Here is a 14846-nt window from a genome sequence, read left to right as displayed (position 1 = left end):
TTTGCTAATATTGCAAATTGAAAAAGAAAAAAAAAAGCTAAGAACGACGAAGTAGCCTGGGTTACGTTTTGACCGTGGCAGATAAGCGAAATAACAGTTGTATTTCAGAATCTCCGTTCCACAGCTTCATAGCTGGTCAGCTATCTTGTTTTTCTTTATATTATTTAAAGGGATTGTAAATTGTTTAAGGAAAATGTACAATTGTATAAGCCACGGATGCTTAGCAAAAAATAACGTTGTATTTATTTGAACATTTTTTATCGATAATACTCATCTAATTCGTTGAAAGAAGGTACTTTGTTGTAAAAGAAACCTCCGTCTGGTACTATTTTTCTTCCTGATACAGTCCAGTTATATTCAAACAAAAGTTGATAGCTGTTATAAGGTCTAACATGGTATCTCAAATAGCGATTTTCTGGTCTGTGCGCGCTACATTTGACGATGCATATATAATTTAATGTAATTCAAGTAGCTGGATTTATATTAGCAATAACAGTGCTGGCCATGATCTGTTTTTCTTTTTGTACTTGTGTTGGTAAGGTCCTCTTTGTGCTGTATTTTTTTTGTTTACCGTTACATCGGCAACCCAGCTTTTTCATCATTATCTTTCTAATGCAAGGTGTTGCAAAAATATATATGATTATGTCTAGACATAACCCCAGGCTGTACACAACAGAACTCATGCAGATAAACCATTTCTGAGTTTTTGTCTCAAAAATGGTTAAATAAAAGAATATTTGATCTGTAGTAACATGAAACATAATGAAAGTAATAATTATCAAAGCTATCATCCAGATTCCTTTTCGGGATCTTTTTATTCTCATATCCAAGCGACGTGAAATTACTTTGGCATTCTTTCCATAAGATTTTTGAAAGTTCTTTCGTGATACCGTGGACTTTCTACTTGAGTTTCGTTTCCGAAATATTGATGTTTCCATTTCTCTTAATGCATAATGGTAGGTGCAAACAGCCACAACTAGAAACAATCCTTCGCAGATTGGATAAAAATATAGATAACACCTTGATCTTAAACTATCCTTGTCATGTTCCACGAAAATTGCATACAATGATGTTGCCGCAATGAGCGATAACCATAACAAACTGATAATTTTTTTAGTTCTACTTTTATGCCAGTATAATTTGTACTTTATGTTTAAGTACAGTTTTAAAAATCTATCCAATGTTAATAAAGTCATTACAACCAGATACAGAACAGTGGCTCCAAAATATTCAAACACCATTACGTAATAAATCACCAATGAATCCAGCTTACAAAGGATTAAAATGCGACGAACCATTCCTAAAATCAACACAGCTAATTCTGATAAACTTAAATTGATTAAGTGTATTCGAGTATTCGATTCTAATTTCGAAGTACCCGCGCAGCGAAGGAGATATAATCCAAAACAATGCAGCACAATAGGTGCGATTAGAATAGAAATTTCAATTTGCAAATAAAACATTTCCTCTTAGAATTTCTGTATGGAAGTTAAGCTGGTAAAGCTTCAGCGATAAAAACTCAGTGTTGAGTCTGTTTATACATGGCCAAATAGTTAGCATGATATTGTCAGTGACTGCTTTAGCTGAACTTTTAAGAGATGGCTTTAATATACTCGTCATGTAATTACTTCAGATGTTCTTTTTCTCACAGTGCAACCTATATAAAAACATTATTCAGAATTTTAAATATTCCACAAAAATTTCTTTGGTAGTTTGCTGTTAAAGCAAAAACAATTGGTCGGAAAAATATACTTTATAAATCTTTTATTGGAGGTACTAACAGCTAAGCAAATATTTCTCTGATTTTTTCCAAAAGGAAAATTGCTTAAAAAATTACAATTTCGGACACAACGTTACATCAGTTATGCTAATGTCCAAGTTTGTTTATTTAAATCCTTGGTGGAAGAAATATTAAGGATCAATCATATAATCTACCAAATTTTCGAAGGAGTATTTATATATTAAAATAGAAAAAGTCTAGTAGACTAGGTTGCTTAATCTTTTCACGTTAGTATTTCAATATGGTTTTTTTTAGAATGAATGTGTAATTATAAAATATTAAATATTGAGCCTGCAAGTGTCATCTTTTTTCATTGAAACTTCTGCGTATATAAGAAATAGGTATTAGAAAACTGCAATTTGCGGTAAATCTAATGTTTAACCATCATGCAGTGGGAGTTGCGATATTTAAGACGTGCAAAATGCAACGCTTCTCAAAATTTACTTAATTTTGAGAATTAATGAGCTACATCAATAATAATTTAGAGCTCTTAGTATTCGCAAAAATAAAAAGTCGGCAAAAATATTTGTTCCATTGCGCGGAGTAAATTTTTGAATTTACGTACTTTTTGCCGACCAATTTCTAGACAAAAATGATCAAGAAATTTTAGATTTTAAAGAATTGTTATAGGTATATAAAAGAGTTTCATTTAGTCAATCTCAAATAGTAATTGCATTGAGCTGTTAAAAGTTAGCAACAAGGAAAAAAAACAGCAAAAAAAGGTGGTCGGCAAAAAAATTTTCGTATGTAAAAAATAAGCGGTGGTGTTTGGCAAAAAGTAAAAAAAAAAGAAATACGCAAAAAAAATTTGGTCGGGAAAAAAAGTCGGCAAAAAGTAAGGTTGAAAAAAAAAAATCGGCAAAAAAAGTTTGGTCGGTAAAAAAATATTAGTCATCTAGCCAAAATTTTTTTACCGCTAAGGTATATTGTTATATTTGAAGCTTTCCATCCCTTTATCTTCTAAGAGAGATCGTATTTCCTATGTTTACTGCAAAAGGTGATGAATACCTCTGATTAGATTTTAAATTTATTAAATTTATTGAATTTTTGTAAACTAATTTTGTGTGTCATACTCTTTCGTTTGAAAGAATAAAGCTTGCTTAATTAGTCAAAAAGTTTGTAATTCTTTCTTACACACGGGTTGGTTTAAAGGTTAGGTCAGTGCAGTTGGATTACGGTCAAATATATAGATAAACACTCCTGTCATTTTCAACTCTTTCTGAACGCTATCTTTTGATTTTCAACACAATATTTATATAGGAGTTCTCAAATAAAATCTGACTTTGAATGGTTTATATCATTGTTGAATTGACAACTTATAAAAGTCTTTTTAACATTATTTCTTCGACGAGCAGCCTTTTTCAAATTAGAAATGCGAAAAGAAAATGCTGTGCGTGACATCACTAAACCCAACTTCGCCTTGCGTTACTGTAATAATTCCGGCCCTTGTTTCAAAGTAACGCTGGCCACAAAGATATGCATCGATATAATACTAGATGCTCTTCGTTTTCAACATATTTACATACTACGTTGAAAATTACCAAAAAACGGGTCTGCTGTAAAATAATTCTGTCCCCCCTCCCCAACTTTTCAAATAGTACGTTACAACAGGAACCAAATGGCAGCAATAAATCCTTGCTTATGTCAGCACTTTTTCTGTGACGTCATCAAAAGCTTGACAAAACGAAGACCGAATAGGGTTTTGCACATACAGGCTTTGTAGATACAACATCCAAGTTTTGGGATTTCTGATACGATATTCATGTGAATTTTATTAGCTGCCTGTGGGAAGTAAACATAAATTGATATTAACTTTTAATAATAAAAACGAGAGCACAAACCCACCGCGGCCACATCTTCCTTTTAAACAGTTTTGCAATTAATAACGTTTGTATGATTGAGTAAAAAAGGGTTGCCTCGTTAATAATTACGTGAGCAAAGAAAGATGGAAGTAACTTATTAATCAAAAAGCGCGGCAAGTGTTCAGATACTTTAGTTTGCGAGAAAGCCTAATTTTTTTCCACCTTGTTCTTCCGATTTCCTAGTGGTGAGAAAAAAAACGACTAGTCTCCTGGCCATGATTAATGTTTTTTCATCGCACAAGTAATTAGAACGTAGGGCTCTGCTTATTGAAACATGTTTTTAATATCATACTTCAACAAAATACGGGCACAAAGAAAAGTAAAGCAGATATCAGCAATATTTTGCCGCAAGAGGAGACAAAAGGCGATAATTCGAATACGTAAGGCGATAAAAGTACATACGGCGATAATTCCTTTCCGTTAATCAAAGCTTAACGATATTTGCAGCCCTGATACAAAAATAAGGGAAACAAAGCCTTAGTAGTAAAATTCCTCGTTTCAATTACTGCAATTTCATTTGATTTAATTTAAAATCTAATAATTTTTTATATTAACTATTTTAAATTTTAAGCATCTCTTCAATGCATCACTTAAAAGTACTTTCTTTGCATCATTTTACCTCTTCTTTGGTTTTAAAAAGATGTCTTTATTTATTCCTGTTTTCAGAAAAAAGTAAGAAGGAAAATATACCAGGAGGTTTTAGACTTTTTTTAATTTTTTTAATAAAAAAAAAAAACTCATTTAATAGCTATGTCTTATTCGTACTAATTTCTACGGGCATCGAATTTCGCACTTTAAACCTTCGAAAGTTGGTAGAATTAATTTTATGAAGTCATTTGGGCCTTCATAAACTAAAATTCGCTAAAAGGGTAAAACGTAGACGCCTGCTAGCTAGTCAGATAAAGCGCGTTAAGTAAAAGGATAATAAATTAAAAGAGAGATGTCATCTGTACACTAAACTAGGTTCCTTTTCTACACTCGTCAAAAAAAAACATGGACAGGTTATACAGTTATGATGCAAAGCAAACATATTCGCTTAAAAACGTACAAAAGAGATTGACAACTACCTGAACGAGTAACAACAAAGTGAACGAACTCTGACTTACTATCCATCCTTTTAGAATAAAGGCAACGCAACTGAATTAATTAACCACACGCGGTCACTAAAGTAGCCTATACTCTAATTTCCTACTGAAGATCGTAACGGAAGAGTCAGTCTCCTTTCATGAATGATTTCATGGATGAAATGTCATTTCATCCATCGTCTTTATATCTATTGTGATTCAAAAAGTAACCTTTTTTTTGCTTTTCATATATTTTTACCAGATTTGTATCATATCTGATTAAATGTAAAACATTTTAATTTTCTAAATACACAATCTTCAAACGCACAAATCCTGTTCACAAAAACACATTAAATTTATCTCTTTTCGTGGAAGAAACACAATGATTCTAAACATGAAGCCGCGAGATTTTAGGGACTTTTAACTGTAGGAGGATTGAAAAGTAAATTAGTAGATCAGCAGGGATCCTACTGAAAAGAATTTTTAGAATATAAAACAGTTGTATTTCCATGTGTATATCTTATAGTTAAGAAACATCTAGACTGAAATCCATAAGTATGTTTCTTGTGAGAGAAGAAAGGTTTGAATCCGAAACATTTTCCTTTCAAGAATTCTCCTTTAATTCATTCGGTGATTGACTTTTCTTGTTGCAATTCCTAGTTTGTAATCTATATGGATAGATGGAAAGTGTCCGCATAATATTTAAAGACGCATTCAACCATAACTTTTACTCTAAGTATATGCGTACATTAATAGACGTTTTGGTCATTTTGGTGTACTTCTTACACCTTGGTAACTACAACAAGAGATAATGCAAATTTTGTAAATGATATATACAACTTTTCATCAAAATATTTAACGTTAGTTCTGGTTCAAACTTTTTAACTGAGTCAACGTCACTTATTCTGTTGCGATTACCCTGGAAGTTGTAAACAAGTTTTTATGATTTCTGCTCATAAGATGTTCAGTAAAAAGGAAGGGTAGTCGGATTTCAAAGGGTTTGAACATAATGGTTTGTTTCCAACAATAAAGGTGAAACATTCTTTTGTACAGACAATAAATCATCAACATAACGAATTGGAGTATGGTTCTTTGGTTATCATCACATTTTCCACTGATTTTAGGCGAAAAAACTCTTAAATTAAAATGTCCATTTGATACGATTTATATTTTTGTAACTGGCCCATTAATTTCATTGATACAAAATAACAATTCCAAGATTTGCATCACCTTCTACGCAATATTTTTTTCCTGAATGCCTTCATCACAGCTGGCACCATGCAAATATAGATAAAAACATCAGTTGAGAATCCAATGTTGTAGGAAACAAACATATATGTCTCCAAGTATATACCCAAGTTGATGTCAAGAAGGATTGAGTAAAAGATCATTTGGTCCATGGAAACAATAAATACAAGGAAGGTTGAAATGATCAATGTCACGGCCAGCAATCCTTTATATTGTTTCACTTTAATCACTTTCGCGGTTCGTTTTCTTTTGTACCCCATTGGAGGTGCCAAAATCTTATTGTTATGTCTCATCTTCTTTAACGCGAAAAAATACGTGTAAAGAGCTGCAACAAGAAATATCATATCAACAATTGGATATAAGTATAAATAACATATCCTCATCAAACTATTTTCGTTTGCTTTGTGTATAGCCATAAATAATGCAGTTCCAATGAAAACAAGTAACCAAATCGTTAACAATAAGTGTTTTGTGCGCCGTCTTGTAACTTTTGTTGGATACCTTATGTTAAAGTGTATCCTTAAGTATCGGTCAACAGTTAGCACAATCATAAAAAGCAGATAGAGAACAGAAGCTCCAAGAAACTCAATCACTGCCAGATAGTACACGTAAACCGAATCAGCATGGCATAGCTGCAAGATGTGCCTGCTCAATTGTGAAGCCACGATAGCCAGCTCTGATAAACTTAAATTTACAAGAAGTACATAGGTATTGGGTTCGATTTGATAGTCTTTGGCGTAATAATACGTAATTAAACCAATCGTATGAACTGTTATCGGTAATGCAGCTGCAACTGTCTTTATTAAGATTAGGTTCATTCTTGACATATAACCACCGAGAGTAACTGAATTTCTGAAGAGGAAGGATACCAATGGAAACTTTTATTATCTGCTATTCCTGGCTATGTATGTCTCATTAAAAAATACAGCGGTAAAGTGTGCGACTTTTAATCATCCTTGTATGATTTATCCTGCAGAAATACATAAAAAAATTCACACTAGCCAAGACGTGTTGCAAAGTTCGTCCTTTTTTATGAACTAAACGTTCCTTTTTGATAAAGGTATGAAAATTGGATGTGGCTATGTGTTAAACTGATAAAAATATAGATTAAAAAACCGTGTTTTTTTTGTATAAATTAAAAAAACAGTGGGCTTTTTTTGTACTAAAAATTCTATTTACAACAACATTATTTACACAAAAAGAAATTTATACAAAAGTCATGGGTGATTAACTTCCTTAGCTTCGTTACGTAGACGAAAAATTAATCGTACCTTTTAAATGATTTAACAGAAAACAATTTATGATGAAAAGAACAATTAATTTTTATGATGTAAGTGGATTTTGTTTGTGGACTATTTTTTCCGCATTTTAATCGAAACACAAAGCGAATTGTAATAAATAAAAATTGATAATATAAAATCAGAATTTTTTCGTGAATTTCAATTTTGATAGGAAGAATTTCTGAATTTTAGCGCAAGCTGGATGCGTTTATTTTTTGCTGAAATTGTTCTTGTCATGTTCTTAACTGCTTTGAAGTCTATTTACAAGAGGAGCCTCATCTTCTCTTTAAACGCACTAATTTTTGTTGTATCTACAAGAAAACAAATTAACAGAATGCGTTATTTAGCTTTTGCTAAATGCCAGACTAAATTTTTAGATAAAATAGGCTAAAAGGAAAACGTGTACTTTATAGTGAATATTAGTGGATCTTTTCAGCAACCATGACTACCTCAGAGTAATTTCCTAACAATGGGCAAAATAATTAAGACAGCGAATTCCCGTGAATTGTTCCACGGGCTAACAACTGCTTTCTTAATAATAACCGTCGTCTTTTTGTGCGCGAAAAGAAAGTCACGTTACGGAAACACGCAATACGGGCAAACCCATGGATTTTTCCACGGCCAGCGACTAGTTAGCAAATATTTTCAAAGGTTAGAAAGGAATATGCATTTAAAAAAAATGCGGCCTGCCTAGTCCATTAGCTAGATATTAATAGTCGAGGAGCTACTAATGGATCTTTTAATGTCATTTTCCTCAGAAGGTTTGATAGTCTCAAAAAAACAGAAGTGAAATGAACGAAGCTATAAACTTTAATTTTCACTTTATAGATACGCTATGGAAAAGGCAAAATTTATATAAGAGGTGTGATTGGCCTATCATCAGAGTTAATTAAAACAGATTTTGCATTTTGTAAACATAAACAAGAATTAAGATGTCAAGTTTTTGATTATTACTTTTAGGTTGCTAAAGTAGATCCTATCAGTCATATCATAGTCAAACAACGTTTTTTTAATGTTGTATAGACGTTGTAGCAAAGTGAAAAAAACGTTGTTTGTCCATAACGTGGTTCAAAAACTGGATGAAAGTAGTAACATCAAGATAATTACATTCGTCAGCACTGCTCAAAAAATCCATTTCATCCTCATCGTGTTCATCATCACTGTCGTAAGCATCCTCTTGCTCTTCGTCATCGAACTGAAATGATGTACTTTGAAATGATTGTAATCCAGTTACAGGAAAATACCGACAGCTTGATACAAACAGATTTCGCTTATATTTCATCACAACATGACAACTGCTTTATAATTTCAATTATGACATATAGAAAAGTTTTCTATATCTAGTTCATGTTTCACAACATCAACGATTTTGGGAGCCACATTTCCATCAAGCCACTTTAATTGATAGCTTTTACTATGCATCACCCAACCGAACGATAATGGATCATCAAGTGAAGCATCAGCTAACACACAGCTTTGCCAGAGACTGGTGACGTAACTTGTTCTTCTTATCTTTTCTAATAGCACTTTGGAACATGGAGGTAAGGTACTTACATTCAACTTCTTCATATGATGTATTAATGATTCGTTTTCCCTTTTGGTTTGTATTTTTTCAGAAACATGTCCAAGCGAGCTTCATCCTCAGACATGAATGTCTGTTTTCCATAAATGGAACACACAAAAGATTCAATTACTTGAATATCAATATTAGAAATATCATCCAAGTCACCAATTCTAGAAAGTAATTCTTGTGCAGCAATGCTTTTTTCAGGTAATTTAAGAGGACATATCTTTCCTTTGCAGTTGAAAGAAGCTGTGTAATCCAGGATACGTCCTCTTAAATTACTTGAAAAAAGCATTGCTGCACAAGAATTACTTTCTAGAATTGGTGACTTGGATGATATACATCCAGTTAAAGCATGAAAACCTAGTAGTGCTTTGCAGAGTGATTCGCCACATTCTGAAATATTTAGTTTATGCTGATATACTTTAGGTTATTCTTTGTGAACAGCTCCACGTCCAACCAAACCTTTGTACCAATACTCATAAGATGCATGCATCCAAGAGCTATGATCAGCACAGCTTTATCTACAGTGCGTATCACCACGTTAACTGGTGAGGTAAGCTTTTTTCAAATGAAAGATCATTCTTGAATCAGCTTCCTCGTGCGTGCACAAATAATCCTGTTCTATTCCTTTGATCATTTTACCTTCTTCAGCAGTAAAGGAATAACACACATCGCCACAGTTGACAAACAATTTCTTTTTATCCAATATTGCCACAAGTAAAATTATCATTCCAGTAGCTAGTGAGGAATTCTACTAGGGCTTCCTAAAGTTGATCTTTCCTCAAAGCTTGTAACCAATTGCCAGGTCTTTTCTGCTCAGCACCCGTGATTTGATAACATTTCACTAATGGACTAATAAAGAGAATTTGAAGAAAGGCTTACAAAGATTTTGTTCATCATTAACTTGCATCATCAGGGTTACTTGAAGTTAAGATTAAAAAAAGATTTATCATACAACCTGAAAACTGAAATTAATGGAAAGCCTCTTTAAAACTATTTTCATAACTATTTTCTTACTATCTATTTTCTTTTCTTCGTCAAGTTCTCAGCAAATCTTTTTTCACATTTGCTCAGTCAGTTGAAAAAATGTAGTGAGCAAAATTAGACAGAGAAGGAATGAAGTAAAAAAACATACAATTAATACATTTCCTAGACCGAAAAAAAAACTGTCTAGACATTAAAGAAAAAGAAGAAAATTTGAAATTCAAACATGCAACACAACAAAAAATATAATAATCATAATTTGGATAACTAAGAAGGCTGAGCAATTCATATTTTTTACTTTTTTAAATAACATTTGTGGGGGTCTGACTTGGACTTGGAATCCTATTAGATGTTACACTTGTGTTTTTTGTGTTCGTAGGCTTTAGTACTACTCACTTGAAAAATTTCAGGCATGAGGCTCATGACATAAAAACAAGCCCTTTTTGTAGTGCTTTGTTAGTGGTCTGACACGGCCTAGGAACCCAAATTTTATGTTAGATTTTGTGTTTTTGTTATCACAGAAAATAATTCTACTTGCATACAAAATTTTAACCATGAAGCTTATGACATGAAATTAGGGTCTTTTTGAGTGATATATTTTGGTCTCTGGAACCTAGAGGAACCCTAAAAACTCCGCCTGACAAAGCAAGTTTAAATACTGACCTAAAAACAATAGATTGAGTCTATCAAACCTTCTGAGGAAAATGACATGAAAAGATCCGTTGGTAGCTCCTAGACTATATAGCTTTGTATGTTATCTATTGGCCGAAGTCATTTCTTGTCAGCTGAAACAGTAAAACGTGAACCATTGCTAGATTGTCAGATCAGTCGCGAAAAGTAGAACAACAATAAAATATAAGACAGCTCAAAGTAGACTTATTTACTCTTGTTATAAAAAAACTCTGAATTCTCTACTATTTACTGAAGAATTAAGACGTCTTCAAAGGACCAACATAGATGTTTAGATCTTGTTTGAGTTTCTTAATAATTTTACATTAAAAAGCTCAGTGCGATACTTATACTTTGCGATGGACAGGACAGCTTAAAGGAAGAATCGATAGCACTAAGTATTACGTCCACCAACTCACCTTTTTATTTTAACTCCTAAGATACTGTTCTAACATGGCTAAAATTGAGTGACATAATATTCTTTTTTAAAGCAACTTTGTTATGAAATTCTTTTTCAAATCTTATCTTGAGAGTTGGTGAATGTGGTCCCAGAAAAATATATTTTGAGCAACGACTTTTTGAGCATTTTTTAATTCTTCTTTTTTGTCCTAAAAAGTATAAGGGTGATAACATAAAAACTATTTAGCAAACTGGTGCAAACCAAATCAATTGACTCAATAAGGAGCAGCAAAAACACGTGTTTTTTTATAAAGATGATGACGTCAAAACAAAATTGCTGATATCGGCAAATTTTTATCATCGCTAATTAATTTTTTAACGCCATGCAATTTTACTGCCTAGTTAAGCCCCTTCTCCTAAAAGAAAAAAATATATTTGATACCAGTATGTTATTTAGGAAGGTTAAATTTCGCAGGAATGCAACTAAGTGGATTTGATAGGTTTAACCAAATCCGCTAAATTAAGTCTGTCGAAAATTATATATTCAAATTATTTAATTTTTATAACATCGCTAATCCGTTTATTCAGAAACGGGTATGTTGTCCCACCTTGGACAATTTGCATAAATATAGTTCCACTAGTTATCTTGGCTTGAGTCGATGTTTTTCCCCCCTTTTTCCAATTTATTTTGCTTCAAAGTTCTAAGTGCACTGCAATGGCTTTGAATAGCTAGCTGGGTGACCCAATGTTAAACGTTATCATTTGCTAAGTTTCTGAACAAATTCTCTTTTACCTAAAGTAAAGTAGTTGCCAGTTGCTCACATAATGTCTTTATTATTGCATATTGTGTTTGACATATTACTAAATCGTGGTTCGTCAGCATCACAATGGATTTTAGGACTACTTTTAATGTCTTGATATATCAACAGTCTTTTTTCTTTGTAACATGCTATAATGTTTTGTAGACGAATTGAATTTTTCATCGTAAATTGCCCACAAATACAATCTGATTACTGCAACAATAACTCAAACAAATTCAAAAACCTGCCTCACGTTCTGCGCAATATTTTCTTTCTGAATGCCCTCTTCACAGCTGGCACTACGAAAATATAGATAAAAACATCAGTGGAGAATCCAATGTTGTAAGAAACAAACATATATGTCTCTAAGTATATGGACAAGTTGATGTCAAGAAGGATTGAGTAAAAGATCATTTGATCCATGGAAACAATAAATACAAGGAAGGTTGAAATGATCAATGTCACGGCCAGCAATCCTTTATATTGTTTCACTTTAATTTCTTTCACGCTTCGCCAGTTTTGGCACCTCATTGGAGGTGCCAATATCTTATTATGTCTCATCTTCTTTAACGCGAAAAAATACGTGTAAATAGCTGCAACAAGAAATATTACATCAGCAGTCGGATATAAGTATAAATAACATATCCTCATCAAACTATTTTCGTTTGCTTTGTGTATAGCCATAAATAACGCAGTTCCAATGAAAACAAGTAACCAAATTGTTAACATGAAGTGTTTTGTACGCCGTCTCGTAAACTTTATTTGATACCTTATGTTAAAGTGTATCCTTAAGTATCGGTCAACAGTTAGTACAATCATAAAAAGCAGGTAAAGAACAGAAGCTCCAAGAAACTCAATCACTGCCAGATAGTACACATAAACCGAATCAGCATGACATAGCTGCAAGATGTGTCTGCTCAATTGTGAAGCCACGATAGCCAGCTCTGATAAACTTAAATTTACTAGAAGTATATACGTGTTGGGTTCGATTTGGTAAGTTTTGGCATAATACAACGAAATCAAACCTATTATATGAATTGCTATCGGCAATATAGCTGCAACTGTCTTTATTAATAGTAAATTCATTTTTTTACACTATAACCTTCAATTAGCTTCGTAGCTAGCTAAATTTCTTGAGATAAATGAATGCAAAGAAAACAATCGATCTGCTATTTCCAGTTCTGTATTTAAACAATGTTAATTGAAAAACAGAGGTATAACAAATATTGCGCTAAAGATGGTATTTCCTTCTTTCTGACTGCGTTTCCAAATTTTCTTTACTTCGCGCGAATTGGATATAACTAATACAAATAAAAAAAATTGAGAGACAAATATTCTATACGTAACCACATTTTAGGTTAAAACATTGTTTTAGTTTGCAGTCTTAAATTTTTTTAACCATCTGTTAAGAAAATTTACAATAGATCCCTTTGAAATCATGTTATAATATTTATCTCCCTAGGGATTTTAATGTTTTTAAGTTTTCTTTTTGGAATTAAAGTAGCTATGAACTTTTTAAGCATTTTGCACAAAAAATATATTTATCTATTTACAAGCTCTATTTAACAGGCTATTCTTTTTAGTCATCAGACACTGGTAGAATAATATTATGATTAAAAAGAAAAAAGACTTGGATTTTACTTTCCTGGTAAACAGAGTTTGTCTTAATTTGAACTTTTAATAAAATCGTTTATACGGGCAGCTAATTGATTCGTCAAAATTCAACTGATATATTTTTATGCAAAGTTAATACAGAAAAAAGGCTTTGCGGGACTTATTTTTTTAAGGACTAAATTTTAACGATTAGAAGGTTTTAATAGAAACAGCAGGAATAACAAACTAGTACGAAAAAAAAAAGTTTTTTACGATAGCAGGGTAGAAGGGAATAGTTTTGTTTTAGGAGAACTTATTCCGCAAAATAGTAAATGTTGAGTTTTCCAGGTTATATTAGACTGTACCTACCCTGTGTTTTTAATTGAACTGCTGTTGCAGGAAAGTTATTTTTTAAATAATTTAATGGGTACATGATGTCAATCACTCCTGCACTAAACGTCTCCTGCTAGATATTCGGAGCCATTGCATTACACTTATAACTTTGAAGCCAAATAAATTGGAAGAAAGGGGATGATAAGCGACGTCAACTCCAGCCAGTATAGTGGGACTTAAATTGTGCGGGACAACCCGTCGGGTTCGGAATCAACGGGTTGACGAATTCATAAAAAAACAGTTAATTTAAATATCTATAATATCTTTCAACCGTTCTTTGAAAGGTGCATTTCAGATCCTCGAACACTTGTTTTTACAAATAATAAAACCAGTAACAGGTGAATTGTGATGATAGCTTTGCACAGTGGATAGGATACGTTTTCAGCCTGTATAAACCATTGCAATGTTTAATATATGCAATAAGATTAAATTATAGTGTTTGCCAACATCATAAATGAATGACGTAAGGTTTATAGGATTGCTTTCCGTTATTTATTCAATACTTTGGATTACCCAATCAGGGCAAAAACAATTCTTAAAATTGATTATATTTACATGCGGCCACCAACGAAGCTATGATAAGAAGGCTTAAAGGTTATACGCACATTGATTTTGTTATACTTTGGCTGACGTTATGCTTTGGCTTCTTTCATTTAGCAGAAAGTACTCAGTATAAAATAAAACTTTGTTGGCAAGTCCGGCGACTGCAAATCTACCACTACATATTATCAAATCAATTAATCATTTCGTGCTGCAAGGAATGCTACGTGTAGAAAGGAAGACTTTTGAGGACTAAAAAGGTTTGTTAAAAGAAACCAGTATAGCGAAATGGACTGGGTTTGCCAATACTATAACGTTACAGGGCCGTAACAAAACGTATTTAGATTCCTTAATAGAAAAGGTAAAACCACAAACCAATGCAATACTGGAGGACATTATGTCAATGTTATTCCAACTAAAGTTAGGGGCAATAATTAGGAAGTATCTCTCAAAACCTAATTAAATGCAAAAACACCATGTGCAGCTATCACCTTCTTCAATAAACTCAGCAGAAATAGGCGTTTCTATAAATCAATCAGATCAATCAAACAGTTAGATTTACTTCAGTCGCATCAGTGACAACATTCCACAAGATCGTTCGTATTTCTAAAATCGAGAAAAGGTATTTGAGCAGGGTATAGGAAAACAGCTTCAACTTCAAAATATC

General features: G+C 32.6%; 2 protein-coding genes across 2 annotated transcripts; both read right to left on the bottom strand.

The window, feature by feature from the left end:
* Positions 1-5419: 5419 nt before the first annotated feature.
* Positions 5420-7053, bottom strand: LOC130644694 (melanocyte-stimulating hormone receptor-like). Its single transcript, XM_057450400.1, has one exon. It carries the CDS (start codon positions 6779-6781, stop codon positions 5933-5935), a length of 849 nt encoding a protein of 282 aa, XP_057306383.1. The 5' UTR covers positions 6782-7053; the 3' UTR covers positions 5420-5932.
* A 4849-nt stretch (positions 7054-11902) lies between these two features.
* Positions 11903-12739, bottom strand: LOC130645951 (melanocyte-stimulating hormone receptor-like). Its single transcript, XM_057452078.1, has one exon. The coding sequence runs from the start codon at positions 12737-12739 to the stop codon at positions 11903-11905; it is 837 nt and encodes a 278-aa protein (XP_057308061.1).
* Between the last annotated feature and the right edge of the window lie 2107 nt (positions 12740-14846).

Source organism: Hydractinia symbiolongicarpus, chromosome 5 (assembly GCF_029227915.1).
Source record: "Hydractinia symbiolongicarpus strain clone_291-10 chromosome 5, HSymV2.1, whole genome shotgun sequence".
Taxonomy (NCBI): domain Eukaryota; kingdom Metazoa; phylum Cnidaria; class Hydrozoa; order Anthoathecata; family Hydractiniidae; genus Hydractinia; species Hydractinia symbiolongicarpus.
The sequence above is the reverse complement of the archived record's forward strand: the minus strand, read 5'-3'. Positions and strand labels throughout refer to the sequence as shown.

What these genes read in the sequence shown, in the direction of transcription:
- LOC130644694 (XM_057450400.1), bottom strand. Translation starts at nt 6,781, where the DNA reads ATGTCAAGAATGAACCTAATCTTAATAAAGACAGTTGCAGCTGCATTA.
- LOC130645951 (XM_057452078.1), bottom strand. Translation starts at nt 12,739, where the DNA reads ATGAATTTACTATTAATAAAGACAGTTGCAGCTATATTGCCGATAGCA.